This window comes from Typopeltis vanoorti, chromosome 3 (genome assembly GCF_054136105.1).
Source record: "Typopeltis vanoorti isolate ZY-2024b chromosome 3, IOZ_Tvanoo_1.0, whole genome shotgun sequence".
In the NCBI taxonomy this organism is placed as follows: Eukaryota; Metazoa; Arthropoda; class Arachnida; order Uropygi; family Thelyphonidae; genus Typopeltis; species Typopeltis vanoorti.
Genome location: NC_143551.1, coordinates 50,901,578 through 50,921,031, shown reverse-complemented (window position 1 = coordinate 50,921,031; position 19,454 = coordinate 50,901,578). Strand labels below are relative to the sequence as shown.

At 33.9% G+C, this 19,454-nt stretch overlaps 1 protein-coding gene across 3 annotated transcripts in view; it reads right to left on the bottom strand.

Moving 5' to 3' along the window:
* l(2)k01209 (uridine-cytidine kinase-like lethal (2) k01209) overlaps positions 1-17,889 on the bottom strand; it is a 269,918-nt gene extending 252,029 nt beyond the window's left edge. For all 3 annotated transcript variants that reach the window (XM_090390605.1, XM_090390607.1, XM_090390608.1), the window contains exon 1: positions 17,731-17,889. In XM_090390605.1, the coding sequence (XP_090246731.1) occupies positions 17,731-17,786 (56 nt within the window). In that variant the 5' untranslated portion in view covers positions 17,787-17,889. The remainder of the gene's footprint in view (positions 1-17,730) is intronic.
* Between the last annotated feature and the right edge of the window lie 1,565 nt (positions 17,890-19,454).

Here is a 19,454-nt window from a genome sequence, read left to right as displayed (position 1 = left end):
ACACGATTGCGAAGCGCCAATTTGCATGGGCCAGATAGTGGATTTGGCCCATGCAAATCGTCGAATTGCAAAAATTTTTACATATATGTTAACGAATATATGTAGAAATATATGTAGTATACATATGTTAACGAACTAAAATTTCTATTTTAGTTCGTTAACTATTATTATTACATCACACCTCCAAGGAGTCCAAAGACTCATCGAGGGAGGGCATCTACTCTACAACTCTTCGTCTCACTACTCCACCAACCTAAATCATCTAACACCAACGCCATCTACCGCCACTAGTACTTTCACAGACAATCACAAACATCCATGCCCACGGCATGGATGTTTGTAACGCGGATTTTTTTGAGGGGGGGGAATTACAAAAGCAGCCAATCACCGGCTGCTTTTGTAATTATTCATGAGGTTCGGACCCCCCCCCCTCTTTCCCCCAACTTGATGCGTTTTAATTTTTTCCATTTTAACGAAAATTCCGCTGTTGAATGGTTGTAATAACTGATTGGGAATGGTTTCGGCATTCTTCCCCCCCCCCTACAGGATATTTTATTTTCAGGAGGGTGTGAATATTTTCCTCAACTTAACGTCCTTTGTAATTCATGTTAGAAATTAGAAGTTACTGGAATAGCCTGTTGATTATATGACGAATTATATATTTACATCAAATACGCGTAATTTAAAATGAAAAGTCGATCAATTAAGCCATGTATAAACTTACTGATGACACCAAATGCAAGAGCAGAAAAAATAAAATAACCTACTCTACAGGAATCCGTTAAGTCACAGAATATGTTTTTAAGTAGGTGTGTGTGTGTGGGGGGGTGAAAGTGAAAGTCACTTGTCCTATGTCAGTCACATGTTGAGAACCTTGATCTCCAGCTCAGATATGGTTTTCTGCTATCAGATCCCCATTAGTAAGTCGGCATCAATGAAAATGATCTACATATCAAATACAATAATTTGCACTCTTCAGATATATTGAACAGCAAATACGAAATTAACTTTATTTTAAACATGTAACAAACTCCAGCAATGATGGTTCAACGTTGAAGCAGTTATGATCATGTTGAATGCGATCTCTATCAGTTGACTTGTCTTGTACTTTGTCCTAGCTTTAACTAAAGTGAGTTAGCCGGTCTTATACGGAGGTAGAAAGATTTTTCATCCAGCAAAGCAGGCAAGCCGGCCATTAGAACTTCAATAGCCACTCTTCAAAATTGATATATAATTCCCACACTTCTAAATCTGTGAAAACATACGCAATGGTTATTTTACACTCCCTCATCGACTCCAAACTGACGGCACACATTTTGCTTCCGTTTCATTCATTATTATACTAATCTCCGTCTCTTAACAGTCTTCTCCATTATGTAGAAAAGATTGTAATCTTCAGGTCTTCAAATCCAAAGTTCCTTTCTTCTTTTCAAACTTTCTAATAATCGTTTATGCGCCATACGTTGAGCAAGTTGTTTGGGGATTACTATATATAAGGATCAACTATCAATATACTGTACATATGACTACTTATTTTTTAATGTTACTTCTGTTCCCTTTTCAAACGTTTCAGCTGAGCTACAGAAGTCAGTAGACGGGAAAAAAATCGAGTGATTTCCGTAATAGAAGTAGTACAAATGAAGCCAATCTCCTAGGAAGTGGCATGGTATTTCCTCTGCTTTATTATTATTATTCTGAACAAGTTACAAAGCAGTCAGAGAATTCACAATCTACAGGCATAACAGATTAGCAGGGGTAAAAGCAGTGGTGTAGCTAGAGGTTTTGCCGCCCGGGCCGGTCCCTGCGTTTTTCGCCCCTCGTAATACACACCAAAAATATTACAAAAAGTCAAAACGACGTATAGGGGAAATAAATTCAAACACTGTTTATTTTTGAAGTAAAACTAATTTCAACATTCTAAAATGTTATTTTTCTTACTTTTCTGATAGCAAAAGCGATGACATTGGCGAAATCTATTTCATAGTAATGTAGGTAATTCTACATTACTATGAAGTAGTAATCAATTTTATCAATTCTATTTAGAAAAAGTCCTCTCACAACTAGCAACACTTACAGCAATTGTGAGGAAAATTCGTAGTAGTATTACAATATTTGGAACTGAGTTCTCGAGACTGTATTTTAGAATTAACTGAAAATTCAAGAAGGTTCCAAGTGCCGCCCAGGACGGACTTCCCCCCTCCGCCCCACCTAGCTACGCCTCTGGATAAAAGGTACTGCCACAATATGGTGTCCTCTGATTGTTGGTACCAAGGCTCATTCATAGTCCCACAATGAAGATGCTCTAGGGTCAGGGCCAACTTAACACAGTAAGTAGGCGATGCGTCGCATCGGGACGTCTTCTTCAAGAGGCGCTGAAGCGAGTAGAAAAATAATATAAAAACACATTTTAATACAAGTGTTTATTAAATGTGGATATGCACAAGTATGCAAGGACAGGGAAACAAAAAGACGGGGGGGGGAGGCTCAGGGTGGACATGGGAACACAGCGTGAGAAAGGTCGATGCTTCGAGAGGATGTGAATGCATGTGTAGACACAAAACGGGATGGGGATCACCTGGGATCAACGGAAAACAGTTAGATTTGAAGAAGGTTCTAAAATGAATTAAGAGAAAGAAATGGCTCGAGTTATGCACGGAAAATCACATCAAATAAGTGGTATCAGTAGAAGTAGCTATAGATCCAGGAATATGCTGCTGTGTTTGTGTACAAATGCTAGAAGTGTAAGAAACAAGGCAAATGAAATGGTTGCATTAATTGAATCTGTTCACCCAAAAATTGTTGGAATAAATGACACATGGTTGGATGAGGACGGCATCTTGACAGGAAAAGAGTTGGAAGGGCATGATGTGTTTCGTGAGGATTAGAAAGGGTAAAAAAGGGAGGGGGGAATGCTATTAATGATACAGTTATGTCCATAGAAGGTAGAGATGCAAGGAAGAAAATAGTGGTAGTGGTTTGAGATATAGGTGTATAAAATGAAATACTTAGCCGGTTGCATTGAGGGTAGTGAAAGAAAACGGCTTTTTTTTTTTTTTTCACTTGTTAGAATTATTTTCAAAATTTGATATTGTTACTGCAAATCATTTGGCCAGAATCTAGAACCGAAAAATACAAACGGCGCATTATTTAGGTAAAAATATTCGAGACGGAAGATGTATTGGAGATAATAAATAAGTTCATAAAGGTCTTTCATTCACAAGGAAAGACCTTTATGAACTGTTCATTTATTATCTCCAATTTCAAATCAAATTGTTCAGATGATAATTAATGCCAAATAAATATTTTTTGTAATACTAAACTGCACCCCCCCCCTGAACATAAGTCATATTGAACAAATGAGTTATTCTCAGGTTTGTCCATAAAATTAAAAGAAATATAATTACTGTGGAAGAACATTTTTGGGGATTCCTAGAAGTTTTTGATTCAATAGGAAAATTTTTATCCGCGTACCTCGTAGATAAATTAAGATATTTAAATTTAGAATTAAAAATTTGAGGGGGAAAGGATACGATGAACATGCGAGGAAAATAGCGGCAGCACCCACGTTAATTTTGGCTGATGCTGCTAAATTTAATACTACTGAAACAGTAAGTCTTTTTAGCACTATACAAGAAATTTATAATTTCTTTAGTGCTTCGACTAAACGATGGGATGTAATGAAAAAGTACACCAAAATTGCACTTAAAACTTTCTCGGATACTAGACGGGAAGTGAGGATTGACGCTCTTCGTTCGCTTGCATATAATATTGGATAAATTTTAGATTCTTTTGTGGAAATTTATGATAATATTCAAATTGACAATTATACAAAATATGAAGCAAAAACATTAGCTTTGAAAATTAAAGATTATGGATTTCTGTGCTCACTTATAATCTGGTATGGAATTTTGTGCAGGATCAATGTAGTGAGTAAAATGCTTTAGAATCCAAAGCGAATCTGTAAACGCGTGAAATAATGTAATCGGCTTTACTAAAGAATTTAGATCGGATGAAAATTTTAATGTTATACTTAAATCGGCAAAAGAGTTAGCATTAGATTTAGAAATGTCTCCCTAGTTCAAAAGCAGTATATTACGCAAACGTAAGAAAAAGATTGTTAAAAGATGCCAAGCAATTTCATAAGCTATGTTTTTTTTTAATCCTTTTTCCAAAGTAAGCAAACAGACAAGTCAAGTTTGCGGTTGCACGTAGTGCAACACTCGTGGTAAAGGTGGAGCAAGCTCTGATCACTTTCCCCTAATGCAAAGACATTTCCTTGTGGAAATGTATGATGTTATGCATTAAGGTAATGGTCACTACCCATAGCATGGGTATGATGCTTAATACATAGCATCATACATTTCCGCAAGGAAATATGCTTTGCAGTAGGGGAAAATTCAAAGGAAAGTGATCAGCGCTTGCTCCACCTTTACCACGAGTTGCACTATGTGCAGCCGCAAACTTGATTTACTTGTCTGTTTGTTTACTTGGGAAAAAGGATTAAAAAACCTAGCTTATAAAATTGCTTGGTATCTTTAACATAATATTTACCCAAGGTAAAAAACTTTCTACATAAGAAAAGATTGTTCTGTTATGAATGTTCGGCAGAAGCGCTGGTTGATTCGCAATACAACTTTAAAGTTAGATTTATTTTCCTTCTAGTTGTGGACACTATTATTACTTTGGCTGAAAGTTTTGGTCTCTTGACATGTCACTTTAACATATTTCAGTTTTTATCCAGTTTCAACGAAATTTCTAATATGGTGTAGACACTTTAAGAAAACCCTGATTTACAAGTTGCGCTGACTGATGGTGAAGAAAAAGGGATATTTGTGCCACCGAATTATATAATGAAATACAAATTCTAAAAGGCATTTGTACAGGATAGTGACAGCTTTGAACCACTAAAAATATTGCAATATAATCGTATATACGCAAATGATTTAGAAAGCGTCTTTATTCATTTAACAATTTCTTTTTTGACACTTCCAGTTTCAGTAGCAAGTGGTGAACGATCATTTTCAAGACAAACTAATTAAAACATCTCAGATCTAGTATTTCACAGGAAAGACTTGGACTTTTTAATGGGCGCAATAAAAGGTGATATCTGCGAAAAACTAGAAACAAGTGAAATTTTAGACGAATCTGCTTCCATAAAATCAAGAAAAGTAAACTTTTAAATCATTGAATTTTTTTCATACATTTCTTTTTCTTACAAAATAAACATTAAAAATTGTGCAATTTTTCTTTGTAGATCTTTAGTTATAATAGCTCATAGCCATTAATCAGCAACTTGTGTATCTGTTAATTCTAGTCTGCGCTTTTTTTGTATGTTTTGTGAATTTTGCTGTGCTATTAATATATATATATATATTTCAAAGTAAATTTTTTCAAAGTAAAACACACAATTTTAAATAAAAATTGTGTGCTGATTTTTTTAGCTTTAAATTTTAACTACATTTTAAAAAAGTAAGGGGCCTCAATTTACAATTGCATCGGGGCGCCAGGACCCCTAGAGTCTAGGGGTATCCCTCAAGGAATCAAAGGGATAAGTAACAAAAATTAAGCAGTGTAAAAGGTGCACCTAGACATTGAGTGAAATATCATATAGGAACATTATGCATTTTTTTTTTTTTAGTATTCAAATACTAAAAACAAGACAAAAAGATGTCGTAGTTTTCCTCCTCACGTTGCTCTTAAAAGCGCAAGTCAAATCGATAAATGATAGAAAATCAAGATATGCTTTCTTTATCGCACCACAATTAAAAGAAGCCAAACAGCTGAGTCAGCAAGTAAGTAAACAATTCTCTCTTCCCTCCCCAAGAGTATCTGCTAACGATAGCCAAATAAATGTTCAGCAAGATATCAAACACACCACATTTACAGGCTACTTTATTGTTGCGATCATTGTAATGCATTTTATCTTGCGGCTTGATAAAACACGAGATCATTGTACGAGCAACCTTCATACGTCCCTGTTTTTAGCAATTTATTACTCTTGTCCAACAAGCTAGCTGATTATCATAGCTAGCCCAGGGTATCATTCAGCCGATAAAGCTAAACTGAAATTATAAGCATTACCGATTTAAAAAAATTAACTTACAAGCTGTAATTTTACATTTTAGTACCTCAAGAAACGGATCTTTATCTGATGGATATATCAATAATTTTTTTTCCCTTCATTATTTATAAAAATAGGGAATGAAACAAAAAGACCGAAGTAGTCTGTTGGTAATTTCTTTAATGGCAGCGAAGTCCACAGAAAAAGACCATTATAGGTTACATTCTAATCATCGACTGGTAACAATTCTTCTAAACTCTTTTTTCGGCCAATAACAGACTCGATCTACTTCACAGGAGAGAGGGGATATTTTTTTTCTTCAAGGTAAAAAGAACAGAACAATTCGAACGAAGAAACGAAGCAGAACAATTCTGTGGATGTCTATGGATTCGTAAGAGATAGGATTAATAGTATGTGAAATGACAACTCCTTTTACTGGTATGTGAAAATGAATTATGGCAATTAGCGATTATCAATATTAACCAGTAGGTTGACACGTATTTATTCACATTGCAAATCGCCAATCCGGTCTATCACGCTGTAAGCGACCCCTACAGATGAATGAAAAAAATAGGCTATGCTCATTCTATGTATCGAATTTAATTAAATAATTAGGTTTAATTAAATTAATTTAAGCAGTTAGGTTTAGCTAACGAATTTATGAATCACCTAAAGTTTTTTGAACTATACTGTATTTTCTTGTTCGATGTTATTGCTTCGTTACTTTTACAAGAAAGAGGGTTTGAAACGAGTCTTGTTTATCGTGTGGAAATTTCAGAGTTAATCACACCATCACCCATCTCAACAATATGGTATTCTAAAAACACTAACCCATAGAGCTAGAGCAATTTGTTCCAATAACATTGCTCTCACTACTGAACTTTCTCACCTACGTCACACCTTCCTGACCAATGGCTATAATCCCCCCTAAGATAGATAAAATACTAGATGCTCCCCAGAAATCCCCCCCCCCTGTCTATCACAGAAGACTACAACAAAACTGTCACCATCCCATAAATTAAAAGGCACATCTGAAAAGATATCTAGAGTGCTTAACAAACAACTACACACTGCATTTAAACCTTATGTGAAATTAGCAACTTTCATCCGTTCACCTAATGACAGATTCTTTCCTTTATCACACCCAGGAGTCTATGAAGTGCCCTGTTCATGTCATCGAGCCTACCATGGATAAATAGGAAGAACTGTGGACGTCCAACTCAGTGAACACAAAATATATCCGGCACTTCCGCTATGGCAAGTCGGGTCTAGCAAACCATGCTTTGGATACCCACGCACACAGGATCAATTGAAAAAAAAAACAAAGTAATGCACAGACGCTTCTACAAGTCAGAGAGGTTGTTCCTGGAATCAACAGAAGCCTTGAAACATACTCCAAACCTCAACAAGTATGGCTGTATAAATCTACCAAAGATTTGGGAGACGGTCATCCTAAACCAAATTAATACCTGCTTTCTCTCTCTCTTTTTTTTTTCCAACTTAAATGGCGCCTAATTAGGACTTTAGTCTTTGTTTTGCACTCTACGATTGCTTATACTAGTCCCACTGTTACACTGGATTATGGTTGTCTCGCTACGATAACAAACTTTGTAGGCGCTGAAGATGCTGGATAGAATACCAGCAATTAAGTCAATCAATATTATTATTTTTTTTTCATCAATCTGTGTTCGCATCTATACCATTAAAATCCAATCAACATGATTCTTGTTTATTTTATATTATGTGCTGGTTTTGCCAAGAATACATAGATTTGAACTTTAATAAGTGAACAAATAAAATATATCGAGACAGATTTACGGGTACAAATTGTCAAGGTAGGAAGGATTGCTTCGCTGCTAAGACCTAGCATTATTTTATAGAGAATCTGTATAAAACATGGTGGAATATGATACATCAGAATTGTTTCAACCTGGAAACCTCTAAACCAGTCTGAAAGATATGCAGATGTTATCTTAAGAATTTCTCTTGAACATTCCCCCTTCCTTTTTGAATTATTTTCAGTACGAACAACGCATTTTATTCTTCATCGAAACAAAATGTCACTTCTTATCTTGTTATGCATTTTAAAAATGTGAGTGTTTTCAGAAAATTCTTCAACGTATAATCCATATATACAGGTATATAGTGACGTACATAACAACATTCCCTTTGATCTGTATTCAGCTAATTTTTCTGATAGCTCATAAGTTTTCTGTTCAAAGTCAAAAGTTCCTCTGAAACTAGAATGAAAAAGTAATTTTCTTCTCTGTTCCATTTTAAGTACACCAGCAGATGAAGAAACTTTCGAAAAACAAAATAAAACTGCTAAAAAAATGACTAATTGTTTTGATTTATCATTAATATTTACTTATGAAGAAAAGGACAAGTCTATTTTAAAATTTTTAGGAGTATCGTGTTTAATTTCATAAACAAAAATTATTAAAATACTTTCTTTAAACTGATTCATTGACAAAAGCACTGACAACTACCTCAGGCAACCCATTCTGTTCATGCACTACCCTCTTAGTAAGCAACCTAAACTTGGTACCTCTACTAACTACACTTTTACTCAATTTCTAATGATGACTTTTTGTTCTTTCTCTTCCTACTATGTATTAAAAAATTTCCCTACATCATTCTGTAAGGCCTCTACCAGCCGAATTTTATAACTCGCAAATCTTCAATCTATCCTTATACCAAGCACTCCACGCATGAAATATCTTATTACTGGGCTTCTGAATCCACTCACCCATTTCTTCAAGGTATTCAAACGACCAAATTAATCGCATTTCAGATGAGGACATAATTATCAACGCCTTGTAAAGAGAAATAAGTTCTTTGTTTCGACTAGTGAGCTTGTTCGGTAGTCTGTTTTGCCAAATTTCGCAAGTATCCTCTGAACTTCGATTCTCTCTCTCTCAACCATGAACCCCTATCCCAAATCTTTGGCCCCATCAATATAATATACAAGCAAAAATAAATTTAAACTTTGGCACACTGAAAGGAAAACCATTATCATTATTTTCCCACAACGTCAGCTTATTTAAGCCACACTGGAGCATCTAAAATCTTATTTAATACTCATCTCCAACTAAGCATCAACAAACTGAATCTCATTCACTAAATTACTCCCAATATAACTAATAAACAGATTAAGCAACAAATGGTCCAAGCACTTGCACTGCAGCCTACCACTAGTCACTTATCTAATCTTATATGCTACTTCACCATACACTATCGTTTTATGTCTGTCTGACAACCATCCTCCTAATCATCTCACTAATTCCATATCCATCCCTATTTGCTCCATTTTATTTAAAACAGATTACCATGAGGTACCTGATAAATATTTTGCCTTTATACAACTCTGTCTTCACTATTAATAGAAACAGAATGAATTAAGACAAGACCTCTTCTAAACAAAACCACTTTGACTAATATAAAGTATATTCTCATCCATTCTTTAATCTTGGTTTAAATCAAATTTTCATAAACCTTAACTGCAACGCTCGTGACAGTTACAAATATACCATCCTTTCATTCTCTTGGGACTCCGCCAGAAATGAAACAAATTAAAGTCTGGTCAAAAGGTAAAACCAATTTCATTACATTCACGCAAATACACCCCTTTCATAATTGCAATATCCCAAGCATCTCTCATTCGTCTACCTTAAAGTTCACATCGATGCCTATAATACCAGGCGCTGATTTTCCTTCATCCCGATGAGAAACCGTCAAAAATCATCCAGGAATTTAGCTATTTCTTTAGATTCTGTTACCATCTTATCATATCAGCAGAATTCCTTTCATAATCATTCCTCCCTCTTATTAGCTACATGGTGAAAGAACTGTTTGGGACTTCCTTTGGCCAGCTCAGCTAATTTTAGATCAATTTGGTTTTTGCGTTTCGTACTACATTGGTAACCTTTCTTGCTTCCATCTTGTACAGTTCATGAAATTACCGAGTTTAATTCAATTCTAATTTGACAGGATAAATTATTTCTTGGAGTATGTCCTCATTACTATGATAATATTCCAATTAAAGCATGTTACTTTTTTTTTTTTTTAAGAAAATCAAAAGTCAAGAAGCCAGTTTCATCCTATGTTATAACGAAATGCATTAAAAAGTTTTGACAGATGCCTGTGAATATCCATTTGGGCAACTCAGCTGTCCTCATGGTGAGTTTATTAAAACGATATTTCAGAAAAGTTCCGTTAATAAATGCATTTTTGATTCATTCGTTTGTAATATTTCTTCATTTAGCGTATTAAGTAAAGGTTTTTGACTCGCATTTTACTAGCATTAACATAAAAAAAAAATCCTTTTAGCTTGATTCAAACCCAAAAATTGTTCTTTAATTGCTGCAGAAATCGAGATGATTTCAGGAATTATTTTACAGTTCAGTTAAAAGTACAAAGTCTTTTAATGTCCCATTTTATCCCCTGGTTCCATAAGCTAAATTGAATTACTGCTTCTACTTTTTCCTAAAAGTAGAAAATATTTTTGTTGCACCTTTAGCTTCGATTCATTTAAGAAACCAAGCATGTCATAAGTAGGATACATTGAACTGAACGCTATATTTCTCTTCAGATATTTATATCACATTGTAAAAGAATAAGATGATATTTTTAAAAATAAATGAGGGAGAAAAGAAAAGATTTGTTTACTGGGTCACAAAAACTACGCAGAGCGAAGTGTTGACTATAATAAGGTGCATGCGCTGCTACCTATTCTATTTACTTCACCTACAAAAGTTTGGAGTTATGCATGATCAAATCTGGTTATGTAACGAATATAATCAAGTGTGTTTTCTGTGTAAATGGGTATGTATTCTACTTGAATTAAAAAAAAAGTTACATTTCGGTCGTTTTATTTTTGTTATTTTTTTTATCGTTCATAACTTGATTTTCCTTATAGAGACAGCTCACAATTCGTATTTAAAATTTTCCGAGAACCTGTCATTTTTTTCCTCCCTCCAAGAACTTGTACCGAGCCTGGGACCACGCTTTGGGAAACGTTAAATTAACACTGTATAATCCTTAACATCAATCCTACTATAAAAAGAGCACGAAGATCTGTTACCTCCTGTAATAAGTAGAATTCGTGTAATAAGTCGCTAAATTTCAAAGCAATGATTGATTTTTTTTTTTTTTTTTGATAAAGATATAACATTTTCATAGTCGGATCTAGATCAAGGATAGAAAATCCTTACTGTATTACGAACAATACGGGTAAAAACGCCTGACAACTAGAAATTATATTTCATTAAGAGAATTTATGATTTAAAAAATAGCTATTATAATAAAAAAAATATATATATATAATAAAAAAAAAAAAAAAAAAAATGGAAAGAAAACTTAGTTCCTTGTTTCTGTAATCATCTGTTCTAAATTTAATAATATATACAATTATATATATTCGTTCCAGGACCCAGTATTCAAGCATTTGCTTCCATTTTCTCTTTTGATCATTTCTCGTTTATATCTAGAACTTATTAAAAAAATAATTTCCCATGTTTGGTTTACCAGCCTGGAAATAGGTACTTCAGTGGTAGTGGAGTTATTTAAGCACCCAAGGAAAATCAACCCGACAGCCCGTCTGAAACGGACGAATTCAATGCTTGAATAAAAAAAAAAAACAAACACGAATAGTAAGTACAACTGACTAATCACTGTTCTGTCCAAACCAATACGCGTATCACTAAGTCACTACCCTAGTATAGCTTACATTGTGTATATCCAATCTCTCTCGTCTTTTTTTTTTTTTTTTTTTTTTTACACACACAAACAAAAGCTCCAATATGTTCAACACTGCCAAATCATTCAAATAAATTGTAATTATTATTATCCGTATCACACTTCAATGATTTAACAGATCAATAATCTCTCTTTTCATAGTTTTTTCTTATAACTTAAAACCTGCATTCAACCGGATAAATAATGAAATTTACCTCCAGGAGTAAATTTCGATAAGTATTAAAGAATTCGTTAGTGCATCTTCCAATAAATTTCCCCCCGTTAATAATTTTTAACTGAACGTTCTCTTTAAATTAGTGTTCTTGAAATTTCACAACTTTTAATCCTTTCTAATTCTCATTTTCCCCGTAGTCATAAATCCCCTCCAGGATGAAAATGACCGCTACTACAGTGGCTCTAACTAAAATAGTTCATAATTAATTCCTCTGATATTAAGAACTCCAAGATTCTACATGTTGCTTTAGATAAACTACCACAAAGTTGTTCTACAAATTTACAATATTGATTTATCAGCTCTTTCATTCTTCCATATCATACTTGATTCTTTCTCATCTCTTTAAATAAGTGTCTATAATATAATTATAGGCAACTTCCTCTATACTTTGATAAACTCTCACCCTCAAGCACACAGACCATGCTTATTAGTAATCCAATGAATCATCGATCTAGTAGTGTATACCCTTCCTTATAAGCAATAACACTCCCTCCCGCCCTTTTCCTTGCTTACTCATGCAGTCGTTTCCAAGAACAATCAGTTATCTACTTCGATATCATGATCATCGTTAAACTAAGACTCTTATCCCCACAATATGCAGCCTAACTTCAATGAATAATTTAAACCATATGAGCCGATTCTTAAGCTTCCTGTATTAACATAAGAAAGTGACATCATTCAAAGCAAATTGAATATCAGTTGAATTCCATTGCTGTTTATTGATATACACTGATATTATTTGGAATATCCTTCAATTCGTACATACAATCAGCCGCTATTAATTTTTCGAGTCGTTACACCTTTTAAAAATGTCACGGATTTTATGGTCTTGCTCAGCTCGGTGGATCCACCAGTATTTAAATGAATACCATAGTTAAACCATTTCCGATTAACAGATTAATCCCAAAAATGAATAAATCCACAATCTTGTGAAGTACATAATAAATAACTAAATAATTGGACTTTTTTTTTTTTTTAGGATGCTGTTGTAAAACCAAAAGTTTTCTGAAGAGGAAAAATCTTATTTGTCTGTACCAAGACCAAACTGAGGAATCAGGTTAGTCGATCTTCGGAAAATAAAGGTCTCATCATCATCTTCCTTTTACCCTCTTTTACCTTGCGGTGTCGAGGGTTAGTTAATCGTCGGACCTCACTCCGTTTTTACAGGATAAGGTGGTCAGCCTTATGCCCCTGAAAATAAAGGTAGGCTTAGAAAAAGGACCTCTATTCGGTGACCTCAATCAAACTTGTTAAGTCTTATTTTGGGTGACCTACCACTATGGAATAAAATGCCGTTTCCACAAGCATCTTTCCCTAAATTAGGTGGTGAAATATTCGTTTTTTTTTGTTTTTTTTTTAAATCGAGGTATTTTTTCTGGCAAATATAAAAACAAAAAAGACAAACAAAAGATTAATAATATCTGAAATGAAGTTTGAGAAAAACTGCTAAGTATACTCTATTCGATCACAAAAGAAATGAAGTATTAAATCAGTAATAGAAAAAAATTAAAAAAGTATAAACATACAATGGATGGAACACGTTGAAAGATGAAAACAGAAAGATTACCAAAACAAACCCTAAATTACACCAGGATGTCCTCTTAAGAGATTCAACGATGACTTTAGGTCGGAACAGGCCACTCTAGGCCTAAATCCTTGGCAAGCATGATGATAAGTCATCATCATGCTTGCCAATTTTTTTAATCAACCTACAAAACGAAAATGTGCTTTTGCGTATTCACAGCCACTGGTCACTGCTTCCTATTCTTGATTTAAATAGACAATTGCATTATGTAAAATTAAAAGAAAAATTTGTTCGCAACTATGCAAAAAAAAAAAAAAATTCATTTGAAGTAGGGGAAAAATTTTAATACGTTACAGACAATGAAAGTTTGATTAGAAAAATCTCGATAATGAAAAAAAAAAAAAGGCTTAAAGTGCCTCACTAACGCAGAAGAATGACGGAAATACGTATTTCTATTTTTAAAAAAAGACTTGGAATCGATTCTCATCATAACAATACGTATATTTTTTTTAAAATAAAAGATTTCAATATATATTGGGAGGGGAGGCAGCAGATTTTTGTTCTGGACTCGGCGTTTTAATCTCAAAAAACAGGCCAATCTTCCTCCCTCCACGTTTATGCATAGACCATGCAAGCTTTCCAAACGAGAATTGGAAATAAATCCTCTAATGCCTTTTACTCTCAAAAGGAAGAGCTCCTTTAGTCCTAAAAGCTTTTTTTTTTTTTTTTTTTGAAGACAGATGGGCAGCCAGTCTCAAGCCTTTACTGATAATGAGTCCCAAACTATCAATGAATCAACGTCTTACAATAAAGAAAGACTACAGCGATCTCGTGGTGGCTCTAAACAGAATACTTGTGTTACTGTGTAATAGTGAATTCTACGGTCGACTGAGATGCAGGATTAAAAACACCCGATTTTCTGGGGTGGAGAGAGACTATTTGCCACGCCGAAGAGCGACTAACTCGGGAAAATACAAAGAACGACCTCCTCTCGATAATTAGAATCTCTATAAAAAGGTTTCCCTTCACCTAGCGCTACGGATGCAATCGTTATTTTCACAGGGCTGTGCAGGTATCCACGCAATTATAAACCGATTAAAATATATGCGTTGGCCGATAGATTCGCAGTGAAGACAGTGGATAATGAGGAATTGGAAAGGGGTTAATGCAGTATAGAATGGCCTCCGGCAATGAGTCACGACCACACGGAGAAGTCATGTTGTAATAATAATTACTCCATTTTGGTTTTAATCAGTTAAACATAAAAAAAATAAAATAATTTAATTAGAAAGCATGATAATTTGCGCTTTTCCAAAGGATAGACAGGAATACAGCATCCTCCACAAGTTAGTAAAAAATGCAACCAATAAGCACGAAATTATAAGCTTTGTTTAAAAATACGAAATCAACTTAAATTAAGGGGATATTAAATCCCACATAGTTTTAAAACCGAATAAGAAACTCAAAGATTGGAATCAGAGTTTCTTGCCGAATATAGTAAACTATAAAGTATCGGCGACACTAGCGTTAGCAAATGCAAGTGATCCTAGTACGATCCTAATCTTTGAGTTTCTTATTCGGTTTTAAAACTATGTGGGATTTAATATTCCCTTAATTTAAGTAATGTTTTCATTGCCGAAATGAAGCTTATTAGCTCTTTATATTTAAGTACGAAATCAACTTTTGTATTTTTACGAAGCCATATGTGCTTCCAAGTCGATAGGGAAAACGTACCAGTTGACCTCATTTTTTCATAAATTAATGACCATATTAATTTATAAAATGTATAATTTAATGTGAGATAAACATTTCGGTGCGTATTGGGACGCTTAAAATGTTTATAAATCACTGAAATTATTAGCGAGAAGGATGCAAATCAGATGATTAACGTGAACATCTAATATCCGACTTTCGAAAAAGTAAGAGGGGTAGGGTCCATCCATATCTTTACCGAAAAATAGCGATTCGTAAAACTTCTCATTTATACTGTGGCGGGATCCATCAGTTCCTTAAAAGATAGTTATTTTACTATTCAATTTTATTCTAGTTTTCGATAAATTTTGAAATTTATTTGCAAGGTTATTTTAGATCACGTTAAGCGACTAAGACTATGTATCTCAACGGCATATATTATTCGATGGCCAGTTTGTTGTTGCTGATTGAAAAATCTGTAGTGAAACATCATTGCCAGTACTGTATGTATGAGACGAGCTAATTAAAAGCGTTACGGGGGCTTACTAGAATTCGTTGTGAAGTTACGCGATTTAAAAAATGATCACGTTCGAGGAAGGGATGCTGTTGCTTATGTTCTATTAAAATAATGGGGAACATGTCTTAATAACAGTCGATCATTCACTTTTCCTTATCTTTGTAGAGGCTTTTGGTACTTTCCCTACAAATTTTAACTAGTTGGAAGTTGTTTTTTTTTTCCCACATGGTTCTGCTATAAATTAAAGATACCAAGAAATTATATACTTGGTTTAATCGTTTTATTCAGGTGTAAGCAAACACTTTGCTTACACTTGGATAAAAGTATATAATTTCTTGGAATCTTTAATTTAACTAGATTAACATGATAGTAGTTTCAGAAATTGCTTTTGTTTTAAGATTTTTTTTTTGTTGTTGTTCTTCCGACATTAAGTCATGCTTTACAGAAGTGCATCATAGAAAAGTTCAAACCTGATATTCTGATTATCACATGCAATTATTCGTGAAGAGATAAGACGCTGATTTAATTCTATTAATGACCTTTTGCCTGCTTTTTTGCTGGCAAAAAAGCAGGCGAAACCCACCCATGTAGTAATACGAGGGTCCACTCCTCGTGGGTTTACGAGGAGTGGACCCCTTTCTTCCTACCTTTATGCGCCGCAGCCCGATTTTGGAGCGAAAAATGATTCAACCTTCAAATTTAAGAAACAGAACTTCCATATCACATGCGTGAATGTCTGCAGAGAATAAAATTCAACTGGAACAAAGAAACGATGGAGTACTGTTTCCCGATTAACCATATATTGGGTTTATCAGACGGGATGAAAAATGCAACTGCGGGAGTTAGATTCACAGAGATATGTAATATTTCGCTAATAACCGAGTTCAATGCCTGAAGTAAATGTAGATTAACAGAAAAACTTCGATGCAAAGTGAATTTGTAAATCAGTGCTGCTGTTTAACAGCATTCTGTATAACAAAACTTTGAATCAATTTTTCTCGGAACTTATGTGCACTTGTATTCATTTGCACATAATCTTCTCCATTATGAAGTTAAAAATATTTCTAAACATCTTTCTAATCATGTAGTGACATTTTCCAGAATCCCCGCCCCCACAAGTAAACAGCGATGGAATTTAAAGATAGTCCACAAACTGGCATGTATTCTAAATTAATCCCGAAATTAGGGAGGTATTAAGTGCCCTGCCGTCAGTGAAATCAAAATTCAAAATGTCATTCAAAACCAAAAACATTTGGGGGGGGGGGGTCTTATTCATACAAAGCCAACAGTTAAAACAGCCCGAAACAACGTCATCAAGTGCCTGTGACATGTCACGTAGCTTGTGCAATGACAACTTAATACATAATTAACTACAAAATAACGTTAACAAAAGCAATTTAGGTTACAGGAATCGCATCTATATTAATTGACTCATTCGCAACTTGGCATATCAAAACATAATTTAGAATACTTTGCGCACTTCAAGTATATTTAAATCTTTTAGTTATACTGATGATAAAAATATTTGATTTTCTGCATTACTTTGTATGGAACGTTTAGCGCTGTTTATCGATTCTGTCTTTCGTTTCGAAATATCCGCTTCTCTTCTTTCAATAGATACTGTTGCTAACGTTACCGCGATAACTAGCCATAAATACCAATGGCAAAATGTTATTCCACAGGTCCAGTCCCTCATCACACCTGTTAACACCGACGATACAATATGCAAGTGCGTGAACAGTTATTTTTTAATTAATAATTTACCTAATTAATTATTATAAGCCAAATATTCTTCTAGTGAATGTAAAAAATAAGTTGCTGCTTATTATTACTAATAATCTTTAAACATTGAAATTTTCTAAATACTTTTAAAATTGATAGACAACAGAAGTATTTCGCTGAGAGTACAGTAGCAAAGCATAAATAATAAGGAACTAAATTACATAGAACATATGTTAACCTACCACTTTGGATCTTGCATAGTTATATACCTTTTTATTTTTAACCTTTTCAAGAACATGAATCACGTGATACAGGCGTTTAGAACTTGATTCAGTTAGAAAGCGACGTGGAAAGATGTCGCTACATATGGGTTTGTTTTGTTAAACTTCTGTGTTTACACTGGCACAAATCGACCGGTTTTCCTAACATCGAGCCACATCACACTATTTCAATGAATTCAGTACTAGTACCATTACGTACAGTTCGTCTGGCTGTCAAGTCATGTAGTAAAAAAGACGCATGTGTAAAAATGAGTCGTTGTTGATACGAGCCTTTCTGATTGGTTGGGGGGATTGCATATGATTTCCAGTTAGACTTTCTCTCGTCCCCTACAGGAAGCACATTTAGCGTTATGACGTCAAGTTTGTTTTTGGCAAGAATAACAGGTTGCTTATCGACCTTTGGGTTTCATTTTCGATACTCAGGAAAATGTAAATTTATATTGATTAAAAATATAATTGGCTATTTTCTAGACATACGAAACAGGAAAGCAAGATTAAAAGAAATAAGACTGGTATTCGAAAGCTAACATATTTCGCAAAAGGCGTATGATGTTTTTTACAAAGGGTAGTAAGGTTTCTGAAGTAAGCTTAACAACGATGGAAGTTTAGGTTTTTTTTTTTTTTTAAGTATTCATCAAATGCATAAAAGTAGCAGATTTAACATGGTTTTATAAATGAATATAAATTAGTCACAAAATTTACTACTGCTTCCACATAGGCGTTAGTTTTGCTAAAAAAAAATTAATATGAAAACGAATAAGATACTGTATGATAAAACATATTATAGAAATTAAATTGAAAACTTTAATTAGTATAAATTAAAGTTTTCAATTTAATTTAATTAAAGTTTAATAATGATAATTATTATATGACTACACCAAAACATTTGTATTGACTACGGTATAAAAGGTAGAATGTAAACAATGATGAATGAATTCTCAAAATGCTCATGAGATTTCTTGTCCAATAATAGGAATATCGATTTTGGGGAAGCGCATAGCACAACGGACTGCATAAGAGAAACAAGAATGACTTTTTCAGAATTTATCGAATGACTACTTTAGTTCAATGAACTGGTCTCAGCGTACATGTACTGTTTAATTATTACTTAAAATGAGTTTTAACATGCGTGGCTATAGTTTTAAAGATTTGCACTTATTAACCCTTGTTTCTATAAAAAAAAAAAATAGTGCGTCTACATTATAAATGCTATGGAATTTGATATATTGGATTGCAAGTTAATTCGGGTTAATTTTTAAATGCTGTTTATTAAGTTTGCGAAAATTTTAATTCATGAAGCTTAAATTTTTCAAGAAACAATGGAATCTCTGTCGACGCATCAAATTTCAAAAGAAACGATGGTCTAATTTTAAGCAAAATTTGGATAATACACTCACTGCTTTACATGATTGAGAAATGGCGAGTTATCTAATTATTCATGAAGGCGTTGTTTGCATTTTATTCAATACAGCATTTTCCTTGTACGCAGGGAAAAGAACACCTGTAGAGTGTATATGTATTCCTTTGAGAATACCGGATGTAATTCTCATGGAAGAAAGGACTCTATATAGTGAATTGGTTTAAAATTAAATTAATTTTTATATACGTCCCTCGTCAGACAGTCAATTATGGAATATTTATTAGTTATGGACAGTATTAACAATTCCTGGAAGTTTATGACCAAA